At 46.9% G+C, this 20,319-nt stretch overlaps 2 protein-coding genes across 2 annotated transcripts; one reads left to right on the forward strand and one right to left on the reverse strand.

Moving 5' to 3' along the window:
* Nucleotides 1–1,282: 1,282 nt before the first annotated feature.
* Gcna (germ cell nuclear acidic peptidase) lies at nucleotides 1,283–8,988 on the forward strand. The gene is made up of 4 exons (XM_038317339.1): nucleotides 1,283–2,418; nucleotides 4,965–5,103; nucleotides 7,593–7,797; nucleotides 8,625–8,988. Exons 2-4 carry the CDS (start codon nucleotides 5,001–5,003, stop codon nucleotides 8,872–8,874), a joined length of 558 nt encoding a protein of 185 aa, XP_038173267.1. The 5' UTR covers nucleotides 1,283–2,418; nucleotides 4,965–5,000; the 3' UTR covers nucleotides 8,875–8,988.
* Nucleotides 8,989–17,172: 8,184 nt separating this feature from the next.
* On the reverse strand, nucleotides 17,173–19,680 carry Cxcr3 (C-X-C motif chemokine receptor 3). Its single transcript, XM_038316901.1, has 2 exons — nucleotides 19,607–19,680; nucleotides 17,173–18,608 (listed from the first exon to the last, which is right to left on the reverse strand). Exons 1-2 carry the CDS (start codon nucleotides 19,616–19,618, stop codon nucleotides 17,520–17,522), a joined length of 1,101 nt encoding a protein of 366 aa, XP_038172829.1. The 5' UTR covers nucleotides 19,619–19,680; the 3' UTR covers nucleotides 17,173–17,519.
* Between the last annotated feature and the right edge of the window lie 639 nt (nucleotides 19,681–20,319).

Here is a 20,319-nt window from a genome sequence, read left to right on the forward strand (position 1 = left end):
GCATCTGACAGATGGTACTGGTTGTCATCTGCCTTTGCTGATACATATCTAGTGTTAATGCAAAAATGTGAGCTTGTGAAGCCAAACTCACTGTGTTGCAGTTCATTTTTCTAGCTCTGTGGACTTCTCTATCTGGTTGTGGTTTGCTCTAACCATGATTTTTAAAAAGCCTCCTCCAGGTATGATGGCATATATGGTAAATCCTAGCAACTGGAAGGAAAAGGCAGAATGATTTCCATGAGTTTGGGGCCAGCCTTGCCTATGTGACAAAAGCCTATCTCCAAAAAAAAAAAAAAAAAAAAAAAAAAAAACTTCCAGAGGAAGGATTGTAGACACCAGAGGGGTCAATGACATCACAAGAAAACTCAAAAAACAACTAACCTGGGCTCATAGGGACTCAAAAGAGTTTGAAGAGTCTGAACTGACAACCAGGAAGCCTATATGGGAGTGACCTAGGCCCTCTACATATATGTTACAGTTGTGTAGTATAGGTGGAGTTTCCTGTCTCATAGCTGTTTCCCAAATAACTGATGCGGAGACCCAATATTAGTTGTAAGCACTTGACTTGTTACTAGCTAACTCTTAACATTTAAATTAACCTGTATTTCTTATCTCTGCTCTGCCACATGGCTTGGTACCTTTTCTCAGTATGGTTGTTTCTCTTTGTCTCTGCTGAAGACTCCAGACTTTCCCCTTCTTCCAGCAGTCTCCTAGTCTGGCTCTCTAGCCCAATCTCTGCCCAGCTATTGGCCAGTCTGCTTTCTTATTAAATCAATCACAGTGACATATATTCACACAGTGTAAAGGCATATTCCACAGCAGTGTAGCTTGCTCTACTTCTGGGATTCCTAACAATTGGAGCAGGGCCTGTCCCTAACACTTTGGCCGGCTCTTGGGAGCCTGTTCTTCATACTTCATACAAGGGGAGGTGCTTAGTCTTACCTTACCTTGATATGCCATGATTTGTTGATACCCATAGGAGTCCTGCCCCTTTTGAACAGAAATAGAGGAGGAGTAGATTGGGGCAGAGGGGAAGAGGAGAAGAGGGAGGGGAAACTTCAGTCGGGCTGTAAAATAAATTTTAAAAAAGCACTAAAAAGCCGGGTGGTGGTGGTGCATGCAGAGGCAGGCGGATCTCTGTGAGTTTGAGGCCAGCCTGGTCTACAAGAGCTAGTTCCAGGACAGGCTCCAAAGCTACAGAGAAACCCTGTCTCGAAAACAAAACAAAACAAAACAAAAAACCCACAAACAAACCAAACACTAAAAAGCAAATTAAAAAAAAAAACCACTTCTATTTACATAAGTAGTGATTGAGCATTGGCCCAATCATGGTTTAATGGAAAGACTGAGGATTTGGGTCAGAAGATCCATTGTCTCTGACTTTTGGGTTAGACACCCGAGCTTTAGTGTCCTCATTTGCAAGACAGAGATGGGAATGATAACTTCTTGGATGAGTGGTTGTGAGGATTAAATATGATGCAAAGAGAGGTTCTTTGCAAATACTAAAATGCCACTGGTGGTTCTCAGTAAAGGCAGAGATGGGTCACTCTGTAGCACGGGAAAGAGTTGATGCCGAAGCACAAAAATGGGAAATCACCATTCACTCCAGGGAATGTTTGAGTTGCCTACTTTCAGCAGAGTAGAAGTGGTAGCTGGAAACAGTGGCTAGAACCACATTGACTCAGGCCTTGAATACCGGGCCAACTGGTCAAGGAAAAGCCAGAAGGAAACAAAATGAATCTGGAGGTGAGTAGGTACTGGGTTAGAATGAAAAGAGCCTGGTAGTTAGAGAGTGCTCTTGTATGAAGGGGAAGGCAGGACTTGATGAGAGAGGTGAACCTGAGGTGCAAAGCAGATGCTGCCCGGGAGAGCCCACAGTCGGAAGATAGCAGGTCACATCCAAGTTGAACACAGGGTAAGGGAAAATGGATTTAAAATGCCTCCAAGGTTTTCTGTCAGTTGTGACAGAATTTTAATTTTAGGCTAAAGATAGACTCATAAATCTGTTGGGAATTTACATTGAATAACTGTAAAATCAGAAACATCAAAGACTGAAGGTGTAGGTGTGGTTATCAGCCTTGAGGTTGAAACCTGGCCTCATACGTTTGAGAATGTGTGCCTAGAGTAAAGAGAAACATTATGACTGGAAGTCTGAGAAATAAATGTTCATATATAATGAGCCGGAAGGAAAGAACAGCAAGTTTTTAGACCTTTATGCATGTCTTCTCCTATTTCTTTAGCCATGAAAAATTCACTTGAATCTACTTTTGTAGGAAACGTATCTGCAAAATTCCTGGATGTTTCTTGAATAACATTGAGAAGTTAAAAGAGTATTCTGGAAGGAATTTCAAGCATAATAAGGAAGAACTGGCTCAGAAAATCTACACGCTACTTAACCACACTGTCTTTGATGGAAAGGTAGAATCAACGAATAAGTATCTATTGAATACCTCTTATACAGGAAAGGTAGAATCAATGAATAAGTATCTATTGAATACCTCTTGTACACCAGCATGCTTGGCTGCTGCACTAACCATGTCTACTTCATGTCTTGGAGCTGTGCTAGTTTGAGTAGACCTGGACCACTCCATGGGTAGAAAAGAAAGACTTATTGGGGGTCAAACTGCAAAGGCTCTCTCTCAGAGGGACAGAGAGAAGCAAAACAGTGGGAAAGCAAGCAGATTTTATGATAGTCAGCAGGTAGGAGTCTTTGTGCTGATATAGGCTGTTCAGATTAATCAGGAACTAGATGCCCTTACCCAATAATATTTTTTATATTTATTTATTTATTATGTATACAATATTCTTTCTGCGTGTATGCCTGTAGGCCAGAAGAGGGCACCAGACCTCATTACAGATGGTTGTGAGCCACCATGTGGTTGTTGGGAATTGAACTCAGGACCTTTGGAAGAGCAGGCACTGCTCTTAACCGCTGAGCCATCTCTCCAGCCCCCCAATAATCTTCCGTTTACCCAGTTAGAGTCCTTCTGTTTAGGACATGGTCACCAGCACTGCCGTATTTGGGGGGGCCCACTTTGGACTTAGCAAACATGAGAGAGAATGCTTCTGTGAAAGAGAACTTGTTTTTGGTTGTATATATGAACAGACAGCTATTACAGTAGGGGATTAGCGCAGGGAGAATGACTGAAAAGTCTGAGAAGTCAGATAATAGGATTTCCTCAAAGAGATGAGGCTCCTGCTCCTTAAAAACTGGTTTGTACTGAGAACGGCAGTAGGGAAAGGACATGTGGTAAGGTGAAGAAGATGATGAGAAGGAGCTGGACGAGTTGCTTAGCCTCATTTCACCCACATCTCCTGGAAAATGAGGCTAAGAATAGTACGGTCATCTTTCTATGCCTGCAGGGAACGGGTTCTGGTATGTCTCAACAAATGGCAAAATCTACAGGTGCTCAAATCCCTTATATAAAATGTCCTCTGCTCATCCTCCTCTGTGTATATTTCTAGCAGATGCAGGCTTTTGTCATTTTTTTTTATTATTTGACAGGTTTGTACACTTATGTAATAAATTGTAGTCATTTTTGATCTGCAGTTTGTTGACTCCGTGGTACAGACCTCAGGGTTACAAGGCCCATTGTACTTACTACCTCAGAATCACTATTAGACGGCAATATTTCCATAATCATAAAGTGCTTAGAACAGAGCCTATGCACAGCAAGCTCTTGTTTGCTGGTCTTAGATGGCCTTGGCAAGTAAGGTCAGGAGAAGTTAAGTTTAAATTGGTAGGTACCAGTGCACAGGAATGTGTGACAGGAAGCTACTGCTGAATGACATCCATCTGCCAATAGCTTGGTGGTATGGACTGGATTAGAAGATCCAGAGGTAGAGACTTTCTGGCCACTTCTCTTGTTTGTTCATTTTGGGCTCATTTATTTCTTGCCATGCTTCCTGCATGTGAGGAAAGCACCCTGCCCCTGAGCTGTACCATCACCCGTAGATCGTTTGTTGTTTATAGTCTTCTGCTGAAGAGGCTTTGTAGAGGGAAGTTCTTATATCCCGAAGGGCCTGTAGCCTTTACTACCCTCCCTCATGCCAGCGATGTTGTAGCACATGTGTGGAACCCAAAAGCCTTCTGAGTTGAGCAGATGCTTGCCTACCTCAATAGGCTTGTACTTCTCTCCTTGACTGTCCCCTTCTTGGATCCATGTATTTGTGCACAAAATCCTTACATTTGTGTGGCCTTAAAAATCTCCTTCCTTGTGTCCTAATTAACCTATTAATTGTCATTCCCAGGACTTCAATGTTTAGATTTGTTTTTTATTTGCATAAATTTCTCTGCAACTCATGTACTCAGAGCCAAGAATGTAGGAGACAGTTCCTCTTACTTTGTTTTTATTTTTTGAGAATTTCATATGTGAATACTATCTTTGTATCATTTCTACCACCCCCTGTTCTTCCTATATCTTCACCTCTCAAATTAATGACCTCTTTGTGTGTGTGTGTGTGTGTGTGTGTAATATGTGTAAAACCTGAGTCCATTTAGTGTTGTGTGTACATCTGTTTAGAGCAGACCTCTTGGGTATAGCCGATAAGAGTTCATCACTGGAAAAAAAAACTGATTATTTCTGCAGGGCAGCTATTGCCTATGGCTTTTCATCTAGGGGTGGCGCCTTGTGAAATTTTCATCATCCATATTGGCATGTCCTCTTACTTTTTATCAGAGGGAGAAAAACTCTTGTTCTTATTTTCTGGTATGAGTTGTTTCTAGGGAGATAGCTTAGCAGTTAAGAGCACTTTATGCTCTGGCAACGGACCCAGTTTAGTTCCCAGCATGCACTTGGAAGCTCGCAACAACTCTATAACTCCAGATCCAGGGGATCTGACACTCTCTTTTGGTACACATGTGGTACATATAAACTGAGGCTTATACACATACACATACATTTTTTTAAAAAGTAAACCTTTAGAACTGCTTTCTGATACTTTTATTTGCTTTTCATTTTCAGTTGCCAGAGAAAATAGAAATTATTTGGAATAAAAAGATGCTGCGGACTGCTGGTTTATGCACTACCAATGAGATACAACAACCCAAGAGGCAGCGCTGTGCTAAGATTTCAATTTCTCCGAAAGTCTGCGACTCTGCAGGTGACTCCAGGAATATGGTGGCTTTACCCTAGCACCCTGTCCTTCTGATCTGTTAAATTACTCATCCATGACAACCTATGTCACAACTTTGAACTGTCATTTCCATGTGGGTAGGCCTTCTGTCTGTTGCTTAGAGTACATCATTATTAGATGTCTCACCATTCCTCGGAATCCAACGTATTTTCCAGGCCCATCTGCACACTTCCTTTGCCAAAGCCAGCGTCTCCATTCTCTCAATTGCCAAGGGTCAAGATGCCCGCTCTAGCCAGACATTAACCCCTCCTCCAGTTTTTCATTTGTCAAAGTCTGGTTACTTATCCCCTCCTTCTGTTCCCTCAGTTTTTTTGTGTGTGCCACTATGTTGCTTTCCTGCCCAGAGCCTGGTTTTCAAGATGTTGTAGTCTGCTCCTGCTTCATATGGTTTATCTGGCTTCTCACTGCTCGCTGCTAGCCCATGGTTCATCCATTCTTTGCCCATTGGCTCTCAAAATGCAGCCCATGGTTTTCTAGATCCAATCATTACTTACATTTTGTTTGACTTCTCCCGAATGCTCCCACCATATTGGAGACTAGAGCCTCACACATGCCATGTAAATAGTATGCCATCGAATAGCAGCGACAACAGATTTTTAGAATCAAGTGTTTTGTCTTGTTTCTGATATGGTGTCTTGCTATGTTGTCCAGGCTGGTCTTGAACCCCTGGACTCAAGCAGACCTCTCGTCTCAGCTTTCTGAGTAACTGGAACTACATACAGGTGTCTGCCCCCCAACTCAGCTTTGAATGGCTGCCTTTTGGTAGGGAGGGTGAGGGTACAGGTTAGTGTAGCCTTGGCTGGCCTCATACTATATAGCTCAAGATGACCATGAACTTGTATAGTCCTCTTGCCTTAGCCTTTCAATGCTGGGATTACAGAAGTGGGCTGCTAGTTTTTTGTTTTTAATTAAAAAATATTTTTCATACAATATATTTTGATCATGTTCTTTCCCCTCCCCCAACTCTATGTATGTTTGCCTGTGTTCTCTCTCTCTCTCTCTCTCTCTCTCTCTCTCTCCAAAAACCAACAAAAAAACAAAAACTAAAATCAAAACAAAGAAACAAAAAAAATCAGTAAGAAAAAATACTTAAACAAAGCAAAGTTGTTTTGAGATAGGGTCTCGCTATGTAATGCTGAATGATCTCTAACCCAGGGTCATCCACCTGTTTCATCCTCTTAAGTGCTGGGGTTAAAGGTCATGTATAGACTTAAATAGACTTTCTAATTCTAAATTCAGTCAGTTGTTAAGAGTCTAGCTCACGGGGGTGGGGTGTAGGGGTGTGGGGGTGTGGGGGGTGGGGTGGGGGGCTTGGGGGTGGGGGTGTGTGGGGGTGGGGGTGTGGGGGGATGTGGGGGTGTGGGGGTGGGGGGTGAGAAAGCTCAGGGCCATCCAGCCTGCTGATCTGAGTTTGCTCTCCAGGACTTGCGTAGTAGAAGGGAAGAACTGACTTCCACAAGTTATCCTCTGGTCTCCACATGCATGTGCATGTATGTGTGCGGACATACACACAGAATAAATAAATGTAATTAATTTTTTCATAAAAGAACCCAGCTCAGATCTCTATCTTACCCCAAACTTCTGCTTACCAAATCTCATGGCCATACATACCTCCTGAGCCCACCTTTGTTCCAAGAGTGAAGAAACCAAGCCTCATCCAGGTACATTTCGAGCAATGCCCCACAAAAGGATGAACATGCTGGAGCTGCTCCCCCAAAACCTGACCACTTAAGAAGCAGTCTGATGTGGGAGGGTCTTCTGTTTTAATAAAGAAACTGCCTTGGCCAGCCCTTAGGTGGGTGGAGTAGACAGAACAGGAAGAAGGAAGTGAGGTAGATGGCTCAGTCAGGTGCCATGCCTCTCCTAAGTTAATAAATCACCGTGCCTCTGCTCTCTGAGCCAGACCGCCATGCCTCTCCTGAGGGAGACAGATGCGATGAAGCCAGCCATCAGGTCAGACATGCTGAATCTTTCCCGGTAAGACACCTTTGTGGTGTTACACAGATTATTCGATAAGGGTTAGTCAAGATGTGAGTAAGAGGCTGAAAATAATGGGCCAGGCAGTGTTTAAAAGAATACAATTTGTGTGTTGTTATTTCTGGGGCTAAGCTAGCTGGTGGCCTGGAGCAGGGCAGCGGGAACGCAGCCCACAGCTCATTACTACAGCAGTCAAAACCAAAACTAGCTTGTTTGTGAGTAGAAATTTTACTCTCGGGGGGAGGAGGAGGGAAGGAGATGGAAATTTTTAAATATAAAAAAAAATAAACCATGAGAAAAAAAAAAAAAAAAAAAGAAATTTTACTCTCCAAATCCTGGGAAGGCAACAATTGCAGCTGACTGTGTTTCTGTGAGACAGCCTTGTGTTTGGTAGGGGTGAAAGTCAAGGGCTTGTGAGGCAATAGATCAGAAGAAAATTCATTTTAGTGCTGACAGTTCCTTTTCATTTCTCTCTCAAGATCGAATCCGGGACACCTTGATCCATGAAATATGCCATGCAGCCTCCTGGCTGCTTGATGGCATCCGGGATTCTCATGGTATCTCATGGCAATATTATGCTCAAAAATGCAATTCAGTACATCCAGAACTGCCTAAGATCACCCGTTGCCACAACTACACAATTCACTACAAGATCTATTATGAATGCATGCTGTGCAAATACAGGTAAGGCCTTTTCAGATTTTTTCTCAATTCTTTTGTTATTCCAGCCTCCAGTAGCTGTTTTTTTTTTTTTCTGGTACTGGGAATTGAGCCAAGGGACTCATGGGTGCCAGGCAAACACTACATAGCTCTCCTGCCATATCATCAGCCAGTCAAGTCCCTGGGGAGGTCGGGTGTGGTATGGGGGAGGGAGGGGGGAGGGATGGGAGGGAGGGAGGAGGTGGGGAGAGGGGAGAGTAAGATCTCTCTCAGCTCCTCCTCCTCCTCCTCCTCCTCTTCCTCCTCCTCCTCCTCCTCTTCCTCTTCCTCCTCCTCCTCCTCTTCCTCCTTCTTTTTTTGTTTTTTTTTTGAGACGGGGTTTTTCTGTGGCTTTGGAGCCTGTCCTGGAACTAGCTCTTGTGGACCAGGCTGGCCTTGAACTCACAGAGATCCATCTGCTTTAGCCTCCCAAGTGCTGGGATTAAAGGTGTGCATGTGCTGCCACTGCCTGGCCAGCCATCTTTCTTATGATTTTTGTTTTTGTCTTTTTGAAACAGGCTCCTGGCAAGTTTTATAAGCTAGTCTTGAGCTAGCTTTGTAGCCTTGAACTATGGCAGGACCAAGTCGATCTTTAGTAAGTCTGTGGACCAATTTAAGGAGTCAAGCTCACTATTTCTGCATTCTCTTTCTCCATTATCTCCCTGAATTTGAGCTGGCCTGACTCTGCTGCTGCCTGGGGCTCCTCAGAACCCACAGAAAATTGCTTTGAGCATAAAGCTGAGGAGTTGGAGCTGCTGTTGAGGGGTCATGATTGATTTGTTATTGTGCTGTGGTATCTCCTTTCTCCCCAGGATTGGCCGCTACACCAGATCGTTGAACACTGAACGCTTCATCTGTGCCAGATGCAAAGGGCATCTGGTCTTGCTGCCATTGTTTCGGAAGGATGGAACCCCCATTGTGCCCTATGTGAGACCATTTGCCAAATATGTGCAGGAGAATTATAGAGCAGTGTTTAACGGGACGGCAGGAATCAGCCATGGGAATGTGATGAAAAGGCTCAGCAAGGATTATTTTGCCAGTAAACAAAAGGCAAATCCTTAAGGTTTGCCTGGAATATAGTTATGTGAGCCAAATTCTTTACTGGCAAGAAGTTCTAGAAAACTCTATTTCTGTAAGGTTTTAAGTATTGGGGTTTAAATGTGTTTTCTGATTTGTTATTTTTGGTGATTGTTCTTAATAAAGAGTTTTTTGCTAACCATACAGCTCTTGACAATACTTGAAGCCCTTTGGATCCACCTTGGGTTTTAACTTGGGATGAGTAGCTTTAACCTGTGGAATAAGTCAGAAGAAAAGGATGTTTCTTGGGATGGGGAGCAGTGAGAACATGAGAATATTGCCATAACAGAGTAAGCGGCTCGTAGTGAGTTCTCTGCCACCTTGTTATGCCTCCTCGTGTGTGAGTAACCAGCCTACTTCATGAATCCCAGCTGCCCATGGATTTGAGTGAGGCATGCAATCATTCAGAAAAGAAATGTTTCCATCTCACATTACAGCTCTCCTATTCAAGTGCTCGAGCAGACTGCCTGTCTCTGGGAGCTATTGAAGGTGTGGATAGGACCCAACATTGTATTAGTGTATTCCTGTGGAGGCCACAGAAAATGACCACCAACTTGTGGCTTAGAGCAGCACGGATATATTATTTTAGAGTTTGGAAGGTCATGAATCTAGGATGAGTCACTTAGATTATGATTAAGGTATTGACAGAAACTTCTGGAAAATCCATTTCTTTTCCAGTACCTAGAGGCCTTCCACAACCCATTTCATGGTTTCTGTTAGGAATTTTTCCTAATGCAAGCTCTCTGCCAATGCAAAAATCCTAAACAAGCCAAATCACAACAAGCCAAATTAAAAATACCCAGGTTTAATGGGATTCCCGTGCTCTCCGGTGGCCCTGAGGGGAACCAGGAGGCCTTGAATGGGACCATGGGGGGCGGGGACCACCAGGGGACCTTCCAGGGAAGCAGTTTAAGTAGAATGAGGGAGTGGTCAAGATTTTGGTGGGCTCGTCTAGACACTCCTCTGGGGAAGGGTCAAGGCTTGGCCGGCACAGGGACAGGGCTTCCAAAGATGGAGGTCAGAGACCTGGAGTTGGGACTTACATTCCAGACTGTTTGTATAAGGGGTAACAGGAAGCTGAGGTGATATTTTGACTAACATTTAGACTCTCTTAGGAAAAAGGGGCATTGACTCAAGTCTGGCTACTTCCTGTGGGCATAGGGTGACGTGGGGAAGAGGAGAGCTAGGTGTTGGTGGGTCCACGCTCAGCGAGAGGTGTGACTGGACAGGCATCCCATGTACTGTCATCCCGGAGACGTCAGGCATCTGTTCCTTGGGGGAGGTGAGAAGGCAGGTGTCTAGGAAAAAAATATTGTTATCATCAAAGATGAGTGTGCCAGGATGAGGATGAGGCCCTTCATTGTGGCATCCTGGAAAACCGAAGGGTGGAAGGTCCTGTCTGCTGGACAGGCCAAGTGTCCTGAGTAGGTGCCTGCTTGAGCCTGGAGAGATGGTACCAGCGTGGGTGTCCCAGGAGCTTGGCAGCTGAGGGGGTGGTGAGGATTACTGTGTGAGGTCCTGTCCATCGAGGTTCAAGAGACCTAGGAGTTAACTGTTTGAGAAGTACTCTGTCCCCTGGGGAGAGTGGGGCAGGTTTAGGGGCATTAAGGTCCACTGGTGTGATGGCAGGAAGACAACTGTCAGCGTGTGAATGGAAAAGGGACCTTAAAAGGGAGAGGTAGGGTAGGTACCCTGCCAGTGAAGGAGTTTGAACTGGGAGGTGATGGTTAAGGAGAAAGGGCCTTCCACGAAGCAGCTCAAAAAGGCTCAGACCTGTAGGGGAACATGGGGTGGCCCTGAGATGAGTCAGGGCAATAGGGGGAAGGGAGGGCCAAGATAACCTGAGTTCAATGGAGAGCTTGGTTAGTTGCTGTTTGATGAGTCCATTGGCCCTCTCCACCTTTCCCGAGGATTGTGGATGGTGGGGGCGGGGTGTGTGTGGAATTTCCAGGAGATGTTGAGAGCTTCTGACACGAGCTCCATGACTCTGGACATGAAGGTTGGCCCATTGTCCATCTGGATGGTCCATGGGATGCCAAACCAAGGAATGATGTAATCCAGGAGTACCTGAGCCACCACATCTGCTGTTTCCCTGGAGACCAGAAATGCTTCTATCCATCCTGTAGAAGCGTCCACAAGTGTTAAGAGATAACGGAGTTTTTTATGAGTAGGCATATGAGTGAAATTAACCTGCCAATCTTTGCTCAGTTGGTGTCCACGAAGCTTGTACAGAGACTGACATATGTGAAGAGCCACTTGTGGGTTGGCCTGGGCACACGTCTGGCAGGAGGAGTGAATCTGTAAAATACAATCTCAGAGATGGGTGGGGTCAAAAAGGGGCTCTAAGAAGCGGAACAAAGCTTTGGGGAATCAGCTAAGGATTTCTTGACTCAGTAAAGGTGCTGGGCAAGCAGGTATCACTAAGAAAGAATGAGAGAAAAATTGTCCTGTGAGAATTCAGGACAGTGGCAAAATTTTAAGTGGGGAGGAATGGGTCCCATCTACTCCCATAACTGAAATTGGTGAGGGGAATGTAAGGCCCAAGTGAGATGTTAGAACAGAATAGGTAGCTCTCGTGTCCAATATAAAAGTAGTGGACTTACCCGCTACCTGCACCTTTACCCTAGGCTCAGATAGGGTTACGTGATATACCAAGTCTGGGCATTGTCAATCCTCTGCAAGGCTTAGAAGTTTGAAGGCTGGCACAGTTTCGATTGCCGATGTTGGTGAGGCCAGACCTCTGTGATGTGGCATAGAGGACAAGCCCGCATGGGGGCATTGTGATTTCCAGTGTCCAGGTTGCTGGCAGATAGGGCATAACCTTGGAGGATATTGTGCCACTTGACCATTTAGGCCACACTTGAAACAGCTTGCCTGTGAGGTTGACTTAGGCTGGGTTCTACCAGGGTAGAGCCTTGTGGTTGGCTTCCATCGTCCCCCTTCCTGTGACCTTAGGGCAGCTGCTAAAGCCTGGGCCTGTAGGGTAGCTGCCTGTTGTAGCCTTGTCTGTTGGGAAGACTCAGCTGATTCTTCCCAGGCATTAAAAACTTTAAAGGCCATTTTCACCAATTTTCGTGTTGGGGTTTGGGGACCCTCCTCAACCTTTCTTAACATTTTCCTAATATCTGGTGCACACTGAGAAATAGAATGGGTAGGCAGAAGGATTAGTAGAAAAGGAACCTAGTTGCTTTTTTAGCTTTTTTATCTGAGAGAGATCTGGAAGAGAAAAGGGAACATGAACTTTTATAATGCCATTGACTCCTGCCACCTCCCGGAGATGACAGAGAAGGGCGGAGCTATGGTGGGATCGGGTATGGGGGGGGGGAGACTGGGGAGGATTGGGAGGGGCTAGCCCAGTGCACAGATGGGGTCCAAGGGTTGGGAAATGAGGTAGGGGGAGAGGAAGGTGGGTAAGGTGGAAGTTGACCTTGAACCTCTGAATTGGGAAGAGAGGGGGTAGACAGGAAAGGAGAGGGATGTGGAGAATGTTCTTCCACAGGAGGGGCTTGGGTACTGTGGGCTTGAGGGAGTGGGGGAGGGACCAGTGCCTCTGGCTGCATGGTGCTGCGAGACACTGGCTACTAAGGGAAGGGTGGGAGTGCAGAACCCAAAAGCCATGGACGTATGTAAGCTCTGCCCATTTGTCTTTATCAGACAGGCCCAATTTATAAGTATTTTGTAAGAGGCATCCCAGGGGTGACAGCGGATCTGGCTTTGAATTGCAAGTGTCCATTTTAAAGTCTATGCCCAACCACATGGCCTAAGTCTATTACAGTGCGTCTGCTAAAATAGCTCTTAGGCCTAACGGGATCATGGAAATTGAATGCCAGGGAGCAAACAAAGTCCACCTCAGCCAGGTCCCATCTTGCTGGTTTAGCCGCTGCTGAGATCAAACTCTTGGTGTGAACTCGCAGCTTCAACAAGAGTCCAATAATCGACAAGTAAGTATGACTGGGTCCCCCCAACACCCTATAACATAGACAAGAAAAAGGGACTCACCAAGATGCAGCTGCTGTAGCCCAGGAGTCGATTTTAGCATGGCATGGAGAGCTCAGATTGTGGACTAGGGGGCTTTCGATGAGTGGCCTAGGGCCACATGGAAAGGCCGCCCTATTTCAGTGGAACCTCCAAGATGTTAGGAATTTTTCCTAACGTGAGCTCTCTGCCAATGCAAAAATCCCAATCAAGCCAAATAACAACAAGCCAAATTCAAAATATCCAGCTTTAATGGGATTCCTGCACTCTCAGGTGGTCACGGGGGTGGGAGGGGTTGGGGGGACCAGGAGGCCGTGAACACGACCACGGTGGGGGGGGGGGCAAGAGACCACCAGGGGACCTTCTGGGGAAGCATTTAAGTAGATTGGGGGAGTGGTCAAGATTTTGGTGGGCTGTCTTGACACTCCTCCAGGGAGGGGTCAAGGCTTGGCGGGCACAGGGACGGGGCCTCCAAAGATGGAGGTCAGAAACCAGGACTTGGAGCCGGGCGATGGTGGCGCACACCTTTTAATCCCAGCACTCAGGAGGGCAGAGGCAGGCGGATCTCTGTGAGTTCGAGACCAGCCTGGTCTACAAGAGCTAGCTCCAGGACAGGCTCTAAAGCTGCAGAGAAACCCTGTCTCGAAAAACCAAAAAATAAAAATTAAAAAAAAAGAAACCGGGACTTGGACTTACAGTTTCTTTGAGACAAAACATCTTTTTACTTTCTGTTCACTTCTAGAGACTTGGGGTCTACTTAGAGAATTTCTCTCTCTCTCTCTCTCTCTCTCTCTCTCTCTCTCTCTCTCTCTCTCTCTCTCTCTCTCTCTGTGTGTGTGTGTGTGTGCATGCGCTTGTCTTAGAGCACATGTGATATGCACGTGGAAGCCAGTGACAAATCTTTGGTTTCGTTTCCAAGAGCTGTCCACCTTGTTTTTTGAGACGGTGTCTCATGTGGTTGTAGTTCTTTCCAATTTGGCTAGACTGGCTGACCAGCAAGCTACTGTGTTCTTCCTGTCAGCACCTCCCCAGGACTGGGGTTATAAGTGCACACTACCATGCTTAACTTTTTATGTGATTGCTAGGACCAAATTCAGCTCTTGTACATACATGATTAGTACTTCACAAGTTGAGCCCTCTTCCAAGCCCATTATCATTATTATTTTTATTATTTATTACTATTTTTGATAGGTCTCATATAGCCTAGGCTGCCCTTGAATTCTTTAAAAAAATTTATTACATTTATTGTGGGGGAGGAATCATGTTTGTGTCATAGCACACATGTAGAAGTCAAAGGACAAATTTTGGAAGTCAGTTCTCTTCTATCTTGTGGATCCCAGGGATTGAACTCAGGTTGTCAGACTTGGTGACAAGTAACTTTATCTGCTTATCCACCTGGCTCAGCTCTGACCTTGGACGCTATGTAGCCTAGGTAGGTCATTAACTCCCAGTTCTGTCTCTGCCTTCCAAATACTGGGGATTATAGCATGCACCACTATGACCTGCCAAAATCTTATTTTAAAATCAGTTGGGTCACAGATTAGCGACCTCAGTTTCCCTTTGCCATGTTTGTTGGATTTTTTTTTGAGATGGTGTTTCACTGTGTAGCCCTGGCTGGCCTGGAAATTACTAGGTAGATCAGGCTGACTTCAGACTCACAGACATCTTCCTGCTTCTGCCTCTCAAAGCTGAGATTGCTGGTATATACTATCACACCCTTCTGTTTGGTTATTGAGACAGGACTTTCCTTATGTCACCCCAGGCTAGTCTCAAACCCACAATGTATCCTAGGCTAGCTTCGTATTATTGCTCTTCCTGCCCCAAGTACTTGGATTACAGACATGCACCACCATGCATAGCTAGTCCCTTTTACCATGTAAAGTGACCTGATCACATGTTCTGGTGATTAGAGCATGGATGTCTTGAGGAGTCCAGTTTTTGAGGCCTGCTACAAATAATGCTTATCTTTATCAGTCTACCATTACTGATACTTTAATAAGCAGGATATGTTATTTTAACATTTTCCTCTTGCTTTTCATTTTGTAGAAGGATGGAGTAGTCTTTGGAGCACTGAGACTAGATGTGACTGTAGGTATATATAGGGTAGGGCAAACTTCCCCAGCTAACTGCTTCCATTCCTTTTCTCAGGGGCTCTAGCATATCTGCAGCTTCAAACAAAGTCCAGCCTGTCACTGAGAGTCATGGCACATCTGTGACTTGACTGGGATTGATGTGCAGTGAGTAGCCCTGTCACCTGCCATTCTGGAAAGCTCTGGTTATTTTTTTCCAATTGTTTTTATTGAGCTATGTATTTTTCTCCCCTCCCCTCCCTCCTCTCCCCTTCCCTTTCTACCCTCTTCCATGGTCTCCATGCTCCCAATTTACTCAGGAGATCTTTTCTTTTTCTACTTCCCATGGAGATTAGATCCATGTATGTCTCTCTTAGGGTCCTCATTGTTGTCTAGGTTCTCTAGGATTGTGATTTGTGGGCTGGTTTTCTTTGCTTTATGTTTAGAAACAACCTATGAGTGAGTAATATGATATTTGTCTTTCTGGGTTTCAATATGTTTCTAGATACATCCATTTTCCTGCAAAATTCAAGCTGTCGTTATTTTTTTCTGTTGTGTAGTACTTCGTTGTGTAAATGTACCACATTTTCCTTATCCATTGCTCTGGTTATTTTTTCCACTTAGCTTTATGTAGTGATAGGAGCGGTGGGCCGCTTCCTGCCACCTGGCTTCTGTATGGCTAGCTTTACCCAAAATAATTACACGGAAACTGTATTCTTTTAAACACTGCCTGGCCCATTAGTTTCAGCGTTTTATTGGCTAATTCTCACATCTTACTTTAACCCATATTTATTAATCTGTGTAGCACCACGAGGTGGTGGCTTACCGGGAAAGATCTTAACCTGCTTCTCTCTCAGAGAGGAGAGGCATGGCGTCTGCCTCACTGCCTTCTACCCAGCATCCTGTTCTGTCTTCCCTGCCTACCTATGTTCTGACTTATCAGACCAAGCAGTTTTCTTTATTAATTAACCAATGAAACAACAGATAGATATAAAACACTCCTACATCAGCTTTAGACATGGAAAATGCTCCTGTTGACCATTTCTTCTTGGTGGCTATGTGCTAACAACTGCTAGCAAACCATCAGGCTCTGTTGCTGGGGTGTGTGTGTGTGTGTGTATGTGTGTGTGTGTGTGTGTGTGTATACATATGTACATGTATGTGAAGGTCAGAGGAGCATATTGGGTGTTCTCTATTGCTCTCCACCATATTTCTTCATGAACCCGGAGCTCATATCTTTCCCCAACTCCAGGCTGGCAGGCAGCCAACCTACCCCACAGTGTTGGGGTTACAGGCACACATGGTCATGCCCAGCTTTTTCAAAGGTGTTGGTGGTCTGAACTTGGGTCTTTGTGTTTGCTCGGCAAGCATTCTTTCCAACGAAACCATTTCCTCAGCCCCATTTCCCCCACCTTTTTCCCAAGACAGTTTCTCCCCAGTAAGATCCTGTATTATCCAAATAACCAATACAAGGTTCTCTGACTGGCCTATGATCCCATTGCCTTATCCCAGGCTTATCCTATAGCCTCATCACCATCAGTCCTGTGTAGCTCTGGCTGGCCTGGAACTTTCTCTATAGACCAGGCTGGCCTTGAATTCATGGAGATCCACCTGCTTCTGACTCCCAAATACCGTTATGTAACACCACATCTGGCAAAGCTAAACCACTTATAATCTCCCCAAAGCATGGCTGTTTTCAGCATCTCCACCTCTGCTGCTGCCCTCTCTTCTGCCTAGAAATACAACACTCCTTCAGTCTCTTACGCCTGGAGATGCCACTTGCCCCTTGAACCTCCAGGAAGCCACCCCAGACAGCTCTTGCCACTAAGCTCAGTTCTGGACTCAGCATGTGCCACCTCTTTGCTTTGTAGCATAGACTGTTTGGTATTTGTTCATAGTTACTGTGCCCTCCCTGCTGGCCTGAGCCGCTGGGATTCAGGAGTTATGGCTTATTAATGTCTAGTAGCCCCAAAGTGTCCCTAGACAACTAGCTGCTTATTCACTGCCATCACCCAAGCCCATGAGGGTGTCTAGCAGCTCTACTAGACAACAGGGGGTCCAGCAGAGGGCACAGCAGAGCCTAGGAGGGCAAAAAGATAGACTCTAGGTCAGGCAGGATGAGGCAGGAAGTGCACTCCTGAGCCAGTCAGACCCAGCCCAAATGATGACTGGCAATACACCCTGGTCCTCATTATCTTGTTTATTGCAAGTTTAAGCAGAGTTTTAGGCATAAAAGTGTGCGGATATTGACATGTCGGGGACCACAGGCACGTTCAGTGGCGAACAAGGGCTGGCCCTCTCTGTGTGTCACCTCCCACTCCCCTCACACAGGGAAGGCTGAGTTCTCCTTGCTGAATTCGAAGGGTAGTGGTGCTCCAGGCAGCTAGCTCTGAAATAGCAGGCTGGGGTGTGGCAGCTGAGGCAGCTGGGAGAGTGGTCCTCCTGAGACCTGGAGGTGCTGGGCTGCCTGCCAGTGGGTCCCAGCAGTGATGTTGTGCGTGAGTCAGAGCTAGCCCAGCCACAAGGAGGAGAAGAACCTGCATGGGTTAGGACCTGGGTGGCACAGGCTACAGTTTCATTCCAGAGTTACAAGCCCAAGTAGGAGGCCTCTGTCGTCTCGGACCAGGATGATTCCCGCCGTGAAGATGATGGCTGACGTTGGGGTCCTCTCTGGTCAGAGCGGCGCAGGCGCATGAGCAGCATACACATTTGTTCTCTGAACTTTACCCCCACAAAGGCATAGAGCAGTGGGTTGAGGCAGCAGTGCAAGTAGCCCATGCCCGAGGTGACTGACTTGGCTACGTCCACGTGGCTTTCTCGACCACAGTTTCGGGCCAAAACTCCCAGGTCCATGAGGATATCCACCAATACCACCAGGTGATAGGGGGTCCAGCAGGCAGCAAAGGCCACCACCACCACCACCACTAGCCTTATGGCTCGTAAGCGCCTCTGGCCTCTGGAGACCAGCAGCACAGCCAGGATATGGGCATAGCAGTAGGCCATGACTACAAGGGGCAGCAGGAAACCAGCCACCAGCTGCAGGATGCGCAGAGCCGTGTGACCCACCTGGGGAAAGTTGTACTGGCAGCGAGTGGCATTGAGGCGCTGATCATAGCTGGCCGACAGGAAGATGAAGTCTGGGAGGGCAAAGAGCAGACAGAGTCCCCAGACAACTATGCAGGTGAGGGCTACGCGTAGCCAGGGGTCCCTGCGGTAGATCTGGGTGGCATGCACTATGCTCAGATAGCGGTCAAAGCTTATGCAGGCCAGCAGGAAGGCCCCTGCGTAGAAGTTGATGTTAAAGAGGGCACCTGCCACTTTGCAGAGGCCAGAGCCAAAAACCCACTGGACAGCAGCGTCTACTGCCCATAGCGGGAGGGTCAATACCAGCAGTGCATCGGCCACAGCCAGGTGGAGCAGGAAGGTGTCTGTGCTGCTCAGGGCAGTGCGCTGGCTCAGTAACACAGCAGCCACAGCCCCGTTGCCTAGCAGTCCCAGCAAAAAGAGGAGGCTATAGAGGGCTGGCAGGAAGGCTCTGTCAAAGTTCAGACTGAAGTCCTGTGTGCAGGGCGGGGAGTCAAAGACGCTCTCGTTTTCCCCATAATCATAAGGAGAGGTACTGTTCTCCAGAAGAAAGGCAAAGTCCGAGGCATCTAGCACTTGACGTTCACTAACCTGCCCAAGGAAGGGGAAAGAGGGAAGGGAGGCCATTCTCTGTAAAGGCCTGGTAACTGTCTTGCCCCTTTGTGCCTTGTCATTTATTCTGATGAGTGTTTCCCTTAGCAATAGCTCTGTCAGGGTCAGACCCTGAGCTGTTGCTTTCTTTCTCCTAGGCCCACTCCTCCTTAACTCCACCTAGTGGGGTGGTGACTCCTAGTCTCAAAGGCTGGCAACCCCCAGACCCTTTCTGGATGATCACACAGGCCAGGTGTCCTTTGCAGCAGAAGGAACTTCCTTCCAGGTCTGGAGCCTTCTATTATCTTTCCCTTCCCTCTTGTGGCTTGTCTGCCTCAATATTGTGGCCACACCGGGATCAAAACCACCTGCTTCCCCAGGTGACCCCTCCCCACTTCATCTTCAGGTCCCTGGCCCTCCTTTTCCCCCTCAGCCCTTATCTGGAGACCCCAGCTTCCTGGACTCACGGAAGGCTTTCCTACAAACCACTGTGCACCCCTACGCACACCATGCACACACGTACACTCCCCATCCCCTACCCAGAGGCTTGTGTAGCTAGCTATTCAGGCACCCACTGAGCTCCCCAGTAAGAAGGTCTCCCCAAGGTGGCCAGGCTTATTTCAACCTTTTGGGCTCAAGTGAGCTTTCTGCCTCTGCCTCCTGAGTAGCTAGAACGATGTGGGTATACCACTTCACTGGATAGCCTGAATCCTCTTCACCCTTCACCTCATCCCAAACTGTTCTAGAGCTAGAGATCACCAATGTCGAGTCTCTCCAATGTGACATTTGCAGGTGAGGCAGGAGACATGCCTGTGGTTAGTGGCCAGGCTGGGTTCCTAAATCCCACTAATGTACTTCTCATAACCTCTGCATTCCATGTGGCTTCCTCAACTCTCTGGTACCCCTGCCTGGGCTGCAGACCAGACCAGACTTGTCCCTGGCAGAGAAGCTTGGCCACTTGGTACTGTAATGTAGCTGAGCTGAGCAGCAGAACTTACCTCAAGGTACATGGCTAGGCTGGTGCTCTGGCTGCGGCTGCTGGGGTCAGGTCGCGTGCTGCCTGCTTCTCTGCTTTGGCACTTGTGGTTGGGAACTTACAGTGAACAGAGGAAGTGAAGACTTCACGGCTCAGCACAACCTCTTCCAAAGGGTAATCTATCTACATCAGCCCTCCACAGGGTCCCTCTGCTGCCACTCCTGTGGCCAGGTGAATACATCTGGAAGGAGTTAGCCAGGAACCTCAGACTGCTACCAAGTCTGCAGTTCTGGTCCTACTCAATACCACGCACGAACAACTAAGCATGTCTAGGAGCACGCAGGAAGTGTCATTTGATGGCAGTGACTGGAGAGGGGAAGCCCACCTTCCGAGGGTACCTTCTCCCCAGCAAGTCTGGGACTGGAGGCTCACTAGGACTGGGTTAGAGTGGGGTGTGACGGGGATACTGCTGTCATCACTGCATGGGAAGGGAGGAGGTCTCCAGGAGCAGCATGATTTGGGGATGGCTGGTTCTGACCTGGCATGGGTGGATATATAAAAAACCATTATGGATTATAATGAGCTGTGTCATCCAGAATGCCCTATAGTGTCTGGATCAGGTGGAGCCGGTCAGAGCACACTCGGGAACTGGGAAATACATGATAATGTAGTGGTTCGCAGCTGGGACTGCGCGGTGCAGACCAGCAGAACAGCTGACAGGGCTACAGGCTATCA

Source organism: Arvicola amphibius, chromosome X (assembly GCF_903992535.2).
Source record: "Arvicola amphibius chromosome X, mArvAmp1.2, whole genome shotgun sequence".
NCBI classification, from domain to species: domain Eukaryota; kingdom Metazoa; phylum Chordata; class Mammalia; order Rodentia; family Cricetidae; genus Arvicola; species Arvicola amphibius.

Coding starts and splice junctions, on each gene's coding strand:
- Gcna (XM_038317339.1), top strand. CDS start 5,001: ATGCTGCGGACTGCTGGTTTATGCACTACCAATGAGATACAACAACCC. Junction 5,104..7,592: donor GAAAGTCTGCGACTCTGCAG/GTGACTCCAGGA, acceptor TTCTCTCTCAAG/ATCGAATCCGGGACACCTTG. Junction 7,798..8,624: donor TGCATGCTGTGCAAATACAG/GTAAGGCCTTTT, acceptor CTTTCTCCCCAG/GATTGGCCGCTACACCAGAT.